The sequence below is a fragment of the Neomonachus schauinslandi genome, chromosome 8 (assembly GCF_002201575.2).
Source record: "Neomonachus schauinslandi chromosome 8, ASM220157v2, whole genome shotgun sequence".
NCBI lineage: Eukaryota > Metazoa > Chordata > Mammalia > Carnivora > Phocidae > Neomonachus > Neomonachus schauinslandi.
The window spans coordinates 21,242,168-21,257,420 of record NC_058410.1 but is presented as its reverse complement, the minus strand read 5'-3'; the positions used below and the strand labels follow the sequence as shown (position 1 = coordinate 21,257,420).

Here is a 15,253-nt window from a genome sequence, read left to right as displayed (position 1 = left end):
GAGTGCCCCTTGCTACCCATCTCTCAACTAATGACCTCTTCTCATTTTTAAAAGACAAAAATACTTTTTGTCCAACAAGATCTTCTTTTTCCCATCAGAGAATCTCTATAAGTAGGTTTACCTACTACATCTGTCCTCACACACTGTGCATACTTCCTTCCTATCCCATGGAAGATTTATCTCTCTTTCTTTCCAAGATCATCTCTTCCACTTGGGCTTTGGCTCACATCTTCTTTTGGCTTTTTACTTCCCCTCTTTCTCTCCTCTCTACTGGATCCTTCTCACTAGCATACATTTTGATGCCGGCAGCTCTGGTCTGTGCATTTTCACTGATGTGTCGTGCTCCACCACACAGATCCACCGCGGTTCTCAGGACTGTCTCTTCTAGTGTGCTCATCAGTCCCATGGCTTTAGCCACTTTTTAATTTTAGAGGGTTTAACCAGTTCTTAGGCCAGTACACTTGAAGTCACCCTTGACTCTTCTCCAGATTTCACACCTAATCCGTCAGCAAGTTGTCAGTCCCGTGTCTCATCCCAGCTACTTCCATGGTCTTGAACGCCCTCATCTTTCATCTGTGTTACTGAAATAGTCTCCTTTCTCACTGTCCTGATTCTGTTCTTGCCTTTCCACTCTTCCATAATCTATTCTGGTAGCAGCTAAGTCACGCTTTATAAACATACGTTTTATTGTGTCCCTCCTGGCTCACCACAATCTTGTTCTCTCTTTCATCATCCATACTGAGTGCTGAAGTCTTACTGTGGTCCAGAAGACTGTGTATGATCTGCCTGCTGTCCATCCCTCTAATCTCATTTCTTATCACTTTTCCCTTTGTTTATTCTACTTCAAACACACGGGTCTACTTGCTATTTCTAACATGAGAACGTTTCCATTTATGGCTTCTGTGCTTGCTGTTCTTTCTTCTTCAGATGTCTTTTTTTCAGGTATCTGCATGTTTCACACACTCCTTTCATTCAGTTCTCTCCTCAAATGTCACCTCAGCTAGGCCTTTCCTGACCTTGCCCACCATATCTCCAATACATCCTGTCTCTCTCCATCTTCTTATATTGGTTTTACCTCATATCCTCTGTCCACCTACCCCTCCGGAATGCAGGCTCCGTGATGGCGGGCTCTGTGTCTTGCCCACTCCCATCCTGCAGCATCTAGAATAGTGCCGTGCACACAGTACATCCCTACTAGGTATTTGATGGTTTGAAACAAGGAATGAATATTGAGGTTGTTTGGAGTGTTTTGAAACTATAAAGTGACAGTGAAGATGGGGCAGAGTGGTATATGAGGTATTCTGTAGGGTATATAATGGTAGAATTACTGGGTCAGAGAATATGGAGAACTTCTACTTGACTAGATCCTGTTTAGACAGCCTGTTGCAGTTCACCCTTCCACCAGCGGTGTGAGGGTTCTCATTGTTCAGCATGTTATCAGCGCTTCAACATTGTGTTCTCAGGACCCCTTTACACTTAAAAAATTATTGAGGACCCTCAAAGAGCTTTCATTGTGTGAGTTATGTTTATAAAAATTTACCTAATCAAAAAATAAAACAGAAATTTGAAGAATTATTTATTAATTTGTTTAAAGTAGCAATAATGATCCATTTATTATATGTTAATAAAAATAATATATTTTTATAAATATATTGTTAGAAACTAGTTTTTCTAAGACAAAAACAAATTTAATTAGAAAAGTGGCATTGCTTTACATTTTTGAAAATCTTTTAGTTTCTGGCAAATTAGAAGACACCTGGATTCTCATATCCACTTCTGCATTTGGTCTCTTACTATAACACATGCCATATAGCCTTGAGTAAAAAAAACACTCAAAACCACAATGAGATACCACCTCACACCAGTCAGAATGGCTAAAATTAAACGACAGATATTGGCGAGGATGTGGAGAAAGGGGAACCCTCTTACACTGTTGGTGGAAACGCAAGCTGGTGCAGCCACTCTGGAAAACAGTATGGAGGTTCCTCAAAAAGTTGAAAATAGAGTTACCCCATGACCCAGCAATTTCACTACTGGATATTTACCCCAAAGATACAAATGGAGTGATCCAAAGGGGCACCTGCATCCCAGTGTTTATAGCAGCAATGTCCACAATAGCCAAACTATGGAAAGAGCCCAGATGTCCATCAACAGATGAATGGATAAAGAAGATGTGGTATATATATATACAGTGGAATACTACTACTCAGCCATCAAAAAAAGAAAAATGAAATCTTGCCATTTGCAATGATGTGGATGGAACTAGAGGGTATTATACTACGCTAAATAAGTCAATCAGATGGGGCGCCTGGGTGGCTCAGTCATTAGGTGTCTGCCTTCAGCTTGGGTCATGATCCCGGGGTCTTGGGATTGAGCCCTGCATCGGGCTCCTTGCTCTGCAGGAAGCCTGCCTCTCCTTCTCCCACTCCCCCTGCTTATGTTCCTGCTCTCGCTATCTCTCTCTCTGTCAAATAAATAAATAAAATTTAAAAAAAAAAGAAATAAGTCAATCAGAGAAAGAAAATTATCATATGATCTCACTCATGTGGAATTTAAGAAACAAAATAGAGGATTGTAGGGGAAGGGAGGGAAAAATAAAACAAGATGAAATCAGTGAGGGAGACAAACCATAAGACACTCAATCATAGGAAACAAACTGAGCTTTGCTGGAGGGGAAGGGGGTTAGGGGATAGGGTAACCGGGTGATGGACATTAAGGTGGGCACGTGATGTAATGAGCACTGGGTGTTATATAAGACTGATGAATCACCAAACTCTACCTCTGAAACTAATAAAACACTGTATGTTAATTAATTGAATTTAAATTAAAAAAAGTTTAAAAAACACTCTACACTTGGGAAAGAATGAATGTGAAAAGGCAAATCACTTATTATGATAATCATAATTTGGGCATCCACAGCCCTTGGAAGGGTTTCTGGGTACCTGTGACCTATAGAGAGCGATAGGGCATTTCATTTCAATTTGCTTTCCCCAGACGCCTGTGTGACAGCCTTTTTTTCATGTTTCTTTCTTTCTTGCTTCCTCTTTCGTGGATTGTCTGTTAGTATTGTTGGAGTTTAAAAAATTATTTTGGTTACAGATTTCTTGTTTAGAGTGTGCATTGCAAATACCTCTCAGTCTATGGCTTCTAACATCTTTATTAATGGTGCTGTTTTCAGAATTCTTAAATATTAATGGTCTATTAATAGCTTCATAAAGATTCTGTTTTTATGTTTTCAACTAACAGTTTTACAATTTTGGTTTTCATATTCAGGTCCTTAATCCACCAAGAATTAATTTTCCCAGGGTACATGTGAGGTCAAATTCTGTCCCTTCTCCTCACTCCAGCCATGGGTGTCCACTCTTACCAGTATCATTTATTGGCCAGTAAATTCCTCCTCATTGATCTTTAATGCAATCTGTGCCAAGGTCAGGTTTCTCTGCCACCCATCCACTGTGGCTCTTCTCTTCCAGTGGCCTCTTTGAATGTCTGGGTCCATAAAACACTGAGTTAATCATTCATTACTAGCTAAGCGACACAACTAAATATCAAGTAGGGCTTAACCCTCCACCTGCTTTTTTTTTTTTTTTTTTTAAAGATTTTATTTATTTATTTGACAGAGAGACACAGCGAGAGAGGGAACACAAGCAGGGGGAGGGGGAGAGGGAGAAGCAGGCTTCCCGCAGAGCAGGGAGCCCGATGCGGGGCTCGATCCCAGGACCCTGAGATCATGACCTGAGCCAAAGGCAGACGCTTAACGACTGAGCCACCCAGGCGCCCCAACCCTCCACCTGCTTTGACTGTTTGTGGTCCTTTTCTATATTGATTTGAAAGTCAGATTTTGAATATATGATTTTTGTCAACTTACACCCAGAATTGCTGGGATTTTTATTAGAATTGGGCTTAATTTACAGGTTGACTACATTTTTTAAAAAATTATTTAAGCCTCATTTAATATACCGTATGCTAAAGTGGATTCCAGATGGATCTAATAATGAATTCAATTCTCTCTTATATCAAAGTTAAAGAAAAAAAAAAAAGCCAACCTCCCTTTCTTAAAAACAAAGCAAGACAAAAACAGGCAAACAAAAAATAGAAAAAAATATTTATCAAATCTTTGGAAAAGACAAGAGTCTAAGTTTAAAAGTTCTAGGAAAGCAATCTCCCAAGACAAATTAATGGGTTTGATCACTGCAGGTTTGTTAGAATCTATATATTAAAAAGAAACAAAAATTAAATCCTAAAGTAGAAACATTGTTTTCAACAATATGGCAAAAGTTCATCTGTCTTGTAAAAAGAGTTCATCCCAACTGATAAGGAAGCAGATAAAAAACACAGTTATAAATTATACCATATTTGGTTAATAAACACAAACAGTATTTGTGTTCATTGACAATTAAAAAAATAATAAATGAAGACAGTGGTGAAGGATGTGTTTATCCACTGAAATAGAATATTGTTGGTGTGGATGTAGGAAGTTCATCAGTTCCATACCTGCTGTTGGAATTCCAGATTTCCAACTTCTAAGGAAAACAGTTTGTCAATAAGTATTAGCTACATTAACCGTTTTCATTTTCTGATCCAGGAATTCTACTTTGGGAAATTTACACTAAGGTGGTAATCAAAAAAGTACAAATACGGTACATAAGAAGATAATCCTTGCACATTCCTTTTTGAAGTAACGATTTAAGTGTCCAGCTGCAGGATTAAGGGTTAACTGAAAGTTAGTGAGTATATACATAGATTATAATGTAAGTATTCACAATGATTTCGTAGCTGGGGCCCAGAGGTGCAGGAACCCCTGGCTCCCAGGGTCCCAAACAGACTGAGTTTGGCCACTGGCTGCTGACAAAATCCAAAGGCAGAGAAACCAGTGGTGGTGAAAGAAGAAAGGGATTTATTTCAGTGAAATCAACATCAGGAAGACAGAGGACTAGTGTCTCAAAGACTGTCCCCAAAGTGCTGAAAAATCCTTCCAGGTTGATATAAGGAAAATGTGGGACAAAGGTCCGTGTGTACCTGCAGGTGGGCAGTAAAGGTCAAGTCAAACATCGTCCTGAAGTCAAGCAAGCAGGGACTTGCTGACTCAGGGCAGTCCTTATTGCTTGAGGGGGGTAGTTTAGCTTCCCATCAGGGGATGCTTTGCCCTCTGGGTCTTTTGCCTAAGTTTAGAGATACACTTGAAAGAAGAACTTAATCAATTAGAAAGTTTGAGGTCAAAATGGAGGTAGTGGAAGGGCTCTTTCAATTTTATTAAGAATGACTTATATTATCAAGTTAATTGGAAAAGAATAGAAAATTAGACTAAATTGACTTTATTTATAATGAAGGCAAACATCTTGACAAAATAAAATCATGGTCCTAATTTTCCTATGGTTGATTTATTTTTTATTTTCTCCCATTTTTTAATTTTCTTTTCTCTTAGTGTCAGTGACTCCTGAGTTTTTGTGGCCCCAGAATGTTGTGGGACGATTTCATTGGCTTTATGACTACCACAGACTTATAGATACAACAGGAAATGCCATTGTCATTTTTGTATGAAAAAATCAAAGCTTCCTACAATTTTTTTTTTACTTAAACAAAATTTTATGTAAATACACAGACACATATCACCACTAGGCCACCACAATCAGAACATCCTGTTGCTGTATTCATACTTTGCCACGGTTTTAAATTGCAGCTCATCCTGGTGTCCAAAAAGTGGTGCTAGTATCCTCTGCGTCAGACATTGCTGCTCAGTCTCCTCGTACTTCGGAAATTTCAGTTCCTGCTGATCTGGATAAAACGATCACAGAGCTAGCTGACTGGCTAGTCCTCATCGACCAGATGTTGAAGTCCAACATTGTCACTGTCGGGGATATAGAAGAGATCAATAAGACAGTTTCCCGAATGAAAGTAAGTACATCGTGTAAAGGCTTGTCAGGGAAATACCACAACACAGAAACAGACAAGATCTGTTTGGATCTCCTTTGTTTGTCCTGAACTCTGGGAGAATGAGCTTTAAAAAACTCTTTATCTGTCAAACCGCCATGCCATGTTTGGCTGGCTCCGAAGAGTAAAGCTTGTCTTGCCTTTCTAGTGTTAGTGAGATGAGGTTTACCAACGTGAAGTTAGAGACTCAGTGTATTTTAAAGTCTAAATCTGATACCCACAAAGTGAGGCACATCAATACAGAAGTAAATTCGTGTGAGATTTAATGCCTCGTGTGATGTGAGTTATTTTCCTGAAGCACCTTTTCAACTATTTCATAACAGGCTTATTTAATTGCTGACTTTAGAAGTGAGAATCTCCTGATTAGAATTTTGTCACTATACATATACCATCTATTTTTTTTTTTAAAGATTTTATTTATTTATTTGTCAGAGAGAGAGCGTACAAGCAGGGGAAGCGGCAGGCAGAGGGAGAAGCAGGCTCCCCGCTGAGCAAGGAGCTCGATGCAGGACTCCATCCCAGGATCCCGGGATCATGACTTGAGCCAAAGGCAGACGCTTAACCCACTGAGCCACCCAGGTGTCCCCATGTACCATCTAATATAGATGTTCAGGATTCATTGTGTGCTAGGTTCTAGGCTATGTGTTGCATAGGGATACTGAAAAAAACATACCAGATAGAAATTGGGAATATACCATAAAATAATAACAGTAGTTATTACTAACTTTTATTAGGTGCTTAATGTGTGCTGGGTAGTTTTCTAAGTATTTTAAATGTATCATCTCATTCACTTTTTAAACAGTCTTTTGAGGTGGTATTGATTTTATCCCCAGATTACAAATATGCCCATGGTGAGGCGGAAGCACGTAGTGCACATAGGTGGACAAGTTGCTGCAGCAAGGCAGAATCTAAGAGAAGCCGTAGGATAGATCCAAGCCACCTGTTAGGGGAGCCAGGGTGAGGAAGGAGCTTAGTTCACAGCGGTGGAAGGCAGACTATGCAGGATTTTGACCTCTGGAGATGAAGTAAATGACATTCCTGATATAGGGAACAGGGTGAATAAAGACATGGGGCAGGGGAGCGTGAAGGATGCTGGGTCAACTTTGTGCAATAAAGAAGTGTTGTGGGAAGTAAGATAGCAAAGACAGGTTCAAGTTCACTTTGGGAAGGAGCTCGTTGACCGTGTTTTAAGCATAGGCCCATTGGGCTTTTAGTCTGTAAGCAGTTGGCAAGCATCTTTCCGCCCTTTTCTTTTCCTTTTTTAATGGTGGCTGCAGACTAATGATAACAATGCCCTGCACTGATGAGAAGACTGGGATGCTTTTTAGTGCTTAGGATAAATTGGAGGCAAGAGATGCTTATTAAAGCAAGCAAAAGAGCCCTTTCTGAATGGCTAACGTGATGCTATTGCAATTAGTGGAAATAAAGAATAGAAGAAATGGGGTGTGGATGAGGTTTGAGTGATTTAGTTTCAGATGTGTTGTGTTGAGAGGTTCTTGGGCCATTTAGAAGGAAATCAGCCTTCATTGAAATGTCTCTCTGGGATTCAGGATTAGCAGTTGTAAATAATCCATCTAGAAGTAATATTTGACACTTTTTAGGGCTAATTGAAATCTGCAAAATTAGTGAATTTATAAAGAGGAAGAGCTGGGAGAGAATCTTTGCCATCCTATTTGTACTTATTGGAAATTGTGTTTTCTAATCGTTACGGCTGTTTATTAGTTCTATGCTTAAAACACACTATATTCCTGATTTTTAAAACTTTTTGCCCCTATTTATTAGCACTTTGACAGAGTCTCTAGAGCAGCATTTTTCATGTCTGAGATTATTTAATTTTATTCCAATATCATCTTTTGAATGTTTCACCCCCATCCCTGTAGATGACATTAGTTTGTGTTTATATCTCATGTAGGGTGGACACACAAGGTATCATCAGAAATCACTGCTAAGGTTTTCAGGCCATTTTCTCATAGGGATTTTCTTCATTGAAGCTCCTCAGACTTGATATAGCCGAGCTGTAAGTTTTCTATTATTTCTTTTCATGAAAACAAAAACACAGAAAGTCAAGTGCCTTGCCAGGTAACCCAGATGAAAAGTGGCAGAGCTGAGATTTGAACCCAGGGCCTTTGACTTCAAACCTTGCTCTTTTCTGCTGTATTGCTGATGCCTCTCTGTCCTGTATAAGAGGAAAACAATTTTGATGTCCGCACACCAGTTTTGCTCTGTTAGTAGTACCCTTTGGGTAAGGCTTATTCATTAGATTAATAATCATTTTTTTCTTAACAGATCACAAAGGCTGACTTGGAACAACGCCATCCTCAACTTGATTATGTTTTTACATTGGCACAGAACTTGAAAAATAAAGCTTCCAGTTCAGATGTGAGGACAGCAATCACAGAAAAATGTACGTTTAAAAAAATTTATATATCATCTTCTTTCTCTGAAAATGGTAACACACACACACATTTTCACAGATTATTCAACCAGAAATTAATATTATTTGATATTTGATACTCTTAAACTACAGTTTTCCTTTGATTTTTATTTTTTGTGGACCTTGTTACTATTCCTATGTGAATTCCTTAAAGTGTTAACATTATTACTTTTAAGTAATTACTGGTACATTGGATTTTTTTTTCTTTTAAGTTAAGATTTCTTTTTATTTTTAGTTTTTTAAAAAAGATTTATGTATGTATGTATGTATGGGAGACAGAGAGAGCGCATGCATGTGAGTGGGGGGAGGGGCAGAGGGAGAGGGTGGGAGAGAATCCCAAGCAGACTCCGACCTGAGCTCGGACACCAACGTGGGGCTTGATCCTCTGACCCTGAGATCACGACCTGAGCCAAAACCAAGAGTGGGACACTTAACCGATTGAGCCACCCAGGCGCTCCAAGTTAGGATTCCTCTTAAAGGAATCAGAAAACAAAAGTTAGAGAAAACATTGGAATGCAAACCCATGCTTCCATTATAATTAATTAATAAAACCAGATCTTGCTATGTCTTTTAACTTCTCTTCTCCAAATTCATTCCAAAAAGAATTTATTGAGCAACACACTTGTACCTATGGGCCTGGTACTAATTTGGGAATAATTAAGTTATAAGCAAAATAAAACAAGACAAAAAATAAACGTACACAACAACCACAGCAAAGCTCCCTGTTTCATTTTGCTTTCTGACTTAAAATCATCTGTTAAATCTGTATGGCATATAAAACAAAGTCTAAATTCTCAAAAATGTCATATAGGGATAGTCACAGCCTGCTTTCATCATCCCCTCTCCCATACAGCTCTCCACCCATCTGTAGCTATTCTATATTTTAGATATTCTTTAAAATGTCCTGGTAGTTCCTAATTATTTGCATTATTTTTTTCCTCTTGGCCTTTTCTCCCCTGGTAAAATTCTACTCAGTAGCTAAAATGTCACCCCCTTTGTGAAGTCTTTCCCACCCTCTACTGGTCCCTGGTGAACTGTATTTTCTATCTTTAGTTCCTGCTGTGGCCTTTCCCCCCATAATGTCAGTGTAGATCTCACAATTATTTTGATTTTCTCTCCCATAGATGGTAAATATTCATCTTTCTGGCCCTGGGGCCTCCCACAGTGTCCAGTACAAATTAAGTACTTAATAAATATTTGTGGCAGACTATAAACTGGAAGGTATTTTATTACCTTGTCTAATAGTTCTGAAGAGAAGAAAGTCAAAAGTATGTTTCGATTTTAATATCAATGTGACAGCAGCAATGTTATTGGAAGAAATGAGTTAGCAGAGAACTTTTAGTGTCTCTTTTAATGTTGGTTTATTTTTTACTACATAAGCCATTTTCCTTCTTTCTCCCTCTTTTTTTTTAAGAAAAGATTTATTAATTTATTTGAGAGAGAGAAGAGAGCATGAGCGGGGAGAGGGAGAGAGAATCTCCAGCAGACTCCCTGCTGAGCACTGAGCATGGAGTCTGACACGGGGCCCCGATCCCATGACCCCAAGATCATGACCTGAGTGGAAATAAACCAAGAGTCGGTTTGCTCAACCTACTGCACCCCCAGGTGCCCCATTCCTTTTTTTTTTTTTTAAACATTTTATTTATTTGATGGAGAGAGAAAGCACAAGTAGGCAGAGCAGCAAGCAGAGGGAGAAGGAGAAGCAGGCACCCCACTGAGCAGAGAGCCCGATGTGGGTCTCGATCCCAGGACCCTGGGATCATGACCTGAGCTGAAGGCAGACGCTTAACTGACTGAGCCACCCAGGAGCCCCATCCCCCCCCCCCCCTTTTTTTTTAATTGATGGATTCCTTGTGCCTGTTCTGGAGTGATTCCATTTCCTGTTACATGGCAGAAGAGCTTCTCTTCTTTAGCGACACCAAACTATTTACAAAGTCCTCTCCATTTTGCTTTTTCTACCATTTTATTTATTTATTTATTTTTTACCACCTCCTATTTGTCCAAACTTTCTTTTAAGGTTTTTGACAAGACTTTTCTTTCTTCTTCTGAATATCTTCCCTTTCCAATTTAACTCCCTCTCTGTTTTCTCTCCTTTTTTTATTTGCATAGAGGCTGCATAATCTTTGTCATTATTCATCATATGAAAAAAATATTCTCAGCAGGAGTGTACTGCCTATAATAACGTGCTTTTAGCACTTATTCACAAAGAATAGAACAACTTGCTTATTTTTAATGATAAGCTTGTGATATGTGCTCTCACTTGATGTCTTTCATTTTATTTGTTCAATATTAAAGGATTCTATTAGTAATAGCATTGGTCATAAGTACTTTAAGTAACTTTTTAACTGACAAGTAGAACATTATGATAAATTCCTTCTTTCTTTAAGTGAAAAACTTAGGCAATCTATTTAAACTGTTGAACAAGGCATCTTAAAATAGATAAATTCAATGAACAATTTAAAAAAATTATTACATATAAGTATAATTTTCAGTGTTCTGAACAATCTTAAATTGATCACTCTTATGGCTTGCTATAACCTTTTGTTATCCCAAGAATTTTACCAATAGGTCCCAATAGGACTTAGCTGCAATGTTATTTTATAGTTCAGTTCTTGCTGGCCCAGTATTCAACTATTGCTCTACAGTCTGTGAGACATCCAAAGCATCTTCTAGAAGTTTATTTTTAATTTCCTACCTACTTACTATCAGTGGGTTGTTGAAGTCATTCAAAGCTATTGTTGACTAGTGCTTCAGCTCAAGATCTTGAACTACTCATGAAGTAATTAGTCAAAAGTTTAAGTTTCTTTAGATCTTTCTTTAGCTCCATGTTGAAAATGAGAAGAGGACAGAAGGTAGGGAAGAAAAAGGGAGGAGAGTAGACAGAAGAGAGAGAAAGAAAAATAGAAACAATAAAAAGGAAAGAAGAAAAGAAGTAATGTGGATTTTTTTTATGGTAAAGAGCTACTGGGTACATAGAACTTGAATCTAATTTGCTTTTAGTGTTTCTCTTGAACGTATAAAAATACTTTCTTTTAGACAGGTTTCATGCTACAGTAAAACAATATGAAAAGTATTCTTAGATTTTTTCCTTGTAAAATCTTGACAACCTTAGAATATCTCCTTTGAGGATGACAAGTGACTGCATCTGTGTCTTAAAGTTCTGTCATAAAGTATTGTTACACTCTGCCTTCATCAAACCAGGGTCTGTGAATATACATTAGATAGGAATTTATTTTCTTTAGAATTTTTGGTTTATCCATAGTAGATATTTTTATTGTGAGATATTTCAGGGCATTTAAAATAGAATTTAATTCAAGATTCTTCTTCAAGAATAGTCTCGGAAATGTATCAGTTGTGTAGTGTGGCAGACATGTATTAAATTCCCTTAAAATGTATATACCGACTTGCCTTCTTTTTCTTTCCTATTTATAACCTTACTTATGAGAAATTTGGTATCAGGTATTTTTCCCCTTTCCTGATCGTTAGTTTCTGGGATTATTTTTATATGCCTCCTCCAGTGGAAAAGGTCAAGAACCAGTGGGACAGCACTCAGCATGGTGTTGAGTTAAGACAGCAGCAGCTGGAGGATATGATTATCGACAGTCTTCAGTGGGATGACCACAGGGAGGAAACCGAGGAACTTATGAGAAAATATGAGGCTCGACTCTATATTCTCCAACAAGCCCGAAGGGATCCACTTATCAAGCAGATTTCTGATAATCAAGTAAGACTCTTTAGATTTGTGTTTTTTTGGCATTATCAGTTTGTTGGATGTACTTTTTTGTTCTGTTGTTAACTGTAATCTTTAGGACCCTTGTCATGATGTTTTCACAAGTGCTTAGAATATACATTGAAATTTATATAAAGAATTTGACCAGGAAGGTTTTTGAAAAATTTTGGGAGGTGTAACAAGTAGAAATATACCGGTATACCAGATGTATCACTTACTGACTCTTTGCAAATGGAACACAACCATGAACCACCATCTAGAAAGAGAATATTTTCAGGATCTTGGGAACCCTCCTTTTGCTCTCTTCCATGTCTACCCTGGAGCTTATTTTTATTTATAAAATTTTCCGAGATTTTCATTTGAGGCTACTGTACTGAACAAATCAGGTAATAAGTTTAGTTTCTTTTAATAGTTTTATAACCAAACTGTTTTATCTATATCGTCAGAATAAGTAACTTTTTCATTGGTTTGAATATAAAGTTGATGATATTGAACATTAATGGTATTTTTTAAGTGCCATTTTAAATTCTCTCTATAATTACAGAAAATATTTTTGAATTAGAGGTTACAGTTTTTAGGTTATATTTTGGCATAACATTTATTTACCCTTCAGAGAGCCTAAGATGAAAGTGTACATTTGTAAAGAATATATGGGAAGCAAAATCTAAAACATGAGAGCATGTTTTTATAATTCACACATGTAGAAGTTCCATGGTTACAATTTAAAAATGAAGTGGCCAGGTGTCCTGATTTTGTGGATCATTTTCTGTGTTTATGACATCTGCTGATTGTTTTCACCAAATGACTTAAATATAATAATCAGCAAAGCCCTAGGAAACTTAACTAGAGAAATACAATTAAAAGTGAGATCAATGCTTCAATCATTGGGTATTCAGAATATAGCTTTCTAAACAAGAGTGTGGCTCTTTTCTACTCAGACTCTAGGATGTATTTTTTTTTTTTTTTGCCAATTGCTGTAAAAAGCATTATAGGAACATTCATTTGTCATTTAGATTTCATGGGGAGTATCTTGATCCAGGGGCTCTGAGAGGTGGAAAACCACTGCCTGTGGACACACTCAGCATCTTAAGCGACTCTTAGTAAATCTTGCTTGGCTGCTTGATCCACCCAAGCAGTTAACTTTGTTGACAGACACAGTGACCCAGGGGCACAGAAGACTTCTATATTGTTGGCCATTTTCATTTTTGCCAGCACGTAGAGAGGAACTCTCTATAGTAAGTTCATTCCTGTATGATGCATGTTGCTAGAAGGATCAGATATATAGCAGAATAAAAAACAAATGGTTTGAGGAAGTAAAATATTTCCCAAAGGAAAAGATAGTCTTTTAATATCATCTGCTGTGTTCCTGTTCATTCCTTAGACATTTGCCTTTTTACTTCCACAATTACTTTTATTTAAGCTTATGTTCAAGAGTTTGTCCCATAATTTGCTTTTTTCTTTTGATATTTGTGTCTAAAACATGTTAAAACCTATGGGGAGACCCAGTGTTTTAGGTAGTACTAGTTACTGAGTGACCGAATCTAATAATGACACCTGCAATTACACCTTAGATATTGCTTCAAGAACTGGGTCCTGGTGATGGTATTGTAATGGCATTCGATAACATCCTGCAGAAACTGCTGGAGGACTATGGTAGTGATGATACCAGGAATGTGAAAGAAACCACCGAGTACTTAAAAACATCATGGATCAACCTCAAACAAAGGTAACATGAAGGGCCTGTCAGGTACCTAAATGCATGTAAAGGAGAGAATTTGATTGCTTTGGCTTTCTCATGGAAACATGCCAAATATGTGACTACTAGAAGTACATCTTATTATTATTACTTTTTATTTTTGTACGGTGCTGGGTTAGTATTATCACACTTATACAGAAGGTATATTTATACATTATCTACTTGAATTTCTGCAATGGAGTTTTTCCTTGAATGAATCTAAACCTTGCCAAAGATCATTTTATGTGTTCTGATTTTTCTATGCCTCCCAGTATTACCTGGTATACATCCTGTAGTACTCTGGGGGTAAGGACTGGTTAGGTATTTGCAGATGCATTAGGGTAATATTATCCCTAATTATAATTAAAATAATGTGGGGCGCCTGGGTGGCTCAGTCAGTTAAGTATCTGCCTTCGGCTTAGGTCATGATCTCAGGGTCCTCTGCTCAGCGGGGAGCCTGCTTCTCCCTCTGCCTTCCACTCCCCCTGCTTGTGCTCTCTCTCTGTCAAATAAATATTTAAAATCTTTAAAAGAATAAAAAAAAATAATTAAAATAGTGTGCTATTTGGCCAGGTCATCCTTAGTTGAAGCTGAGAACACATGGATCCAAGGCCAGACTTCTGAAATATACTATGTATATTTAGGGCTTCAACTAATTTGTTTTCTTTCCATTACTCTGTCTAGTCAGTATATTTGGAACAGTCTAAAATAGCATATGTGTTTATAAGAGAGATTTTTCTGTCACTTGAACACCTAGGGTCTGAGGAACTATAAACAGTGGTTAGCATCTCTTTAAGATAGCATATTTATATTCATCATCGGGAAAAAGTGTTTACTTCTTGCACAGTACTGGGAATGCCTGTGTCTAATGAAATTATGGTTTCACACACATCTTTATATATTCAGATATAACCGCCTGAAAGCTAATTTGTATCAAAACACATTTATTTTGTAGTGAATAAAATGGATAATACTAGAACACTTTATGATGCATGTTACTGGTAATAAAGTTTGGCCAAGCATTTAATAACAGTTTGACATGGAGGTGTTTTATACCTTTTTAGAAAGTCATTTTTAGTTAGGGTCTGTAAAGTAGATTTTAGATTTTTGGGAAACTCAAAGACAAGAATTATGAGGCAGTATATGAGTGTGAATATATATATATGTTGCTAAATATACCTAGGATTCTGGAGGAAATAAGACTAGGGTAGCAAATACAACACTTCGAAGTAGTTAAAGCAAAAGATAGCTATAATACTGCTCTTTCTAGCATTTTAGTACAACTGTTTTCTTCTGTTGTAGCAGCTTACTTGGATATAGTAAGGATCCCCAAACTAAGGCAGGGAAGAGGATGAATTAAAAACGGCTTTAAAGTATAAAGTTCCTGTTACAGGATAATGAATCCTAGGGATGTAACGCACAG

At 37.5% G+C, this 15,253-nt stretch overlaps 1 protein-coding gene across 4 annotated transcripts in view; it reads left to right on the top strand.

Annotated features, from left to right (window-relative positions):
- UTRN (utrophin) overlaps positions 1-15,253 on the top strand; it is a 484,838-nt gene that overhangs the window by 227,200 nt on the left and 242,385 nt on the right. For all 4 annotated transcript variants that reach the window (XM_044917202.1, XM_044917200.1, XM_044917201.1 and 1 more), the window contains 4 exons: positions 5,681-5,895; positions 8,218-8,335; positions 11,884-12,089; positions 13,667-13,821. In XM_044917202.1, the coding sequence (XP_044773137.1) occupies positions 5,681-5,895; positions 8,218-8,335; positions 11,884-12,089; positions 13,667-13,821 (694 nt within the window). The remainder of the gene's footprint in view (positions 1-5,680; positions 5,896-8,217; positions 8,336-11,883; positions 12,090-13,666; positions 13,822-15,253) is intronic.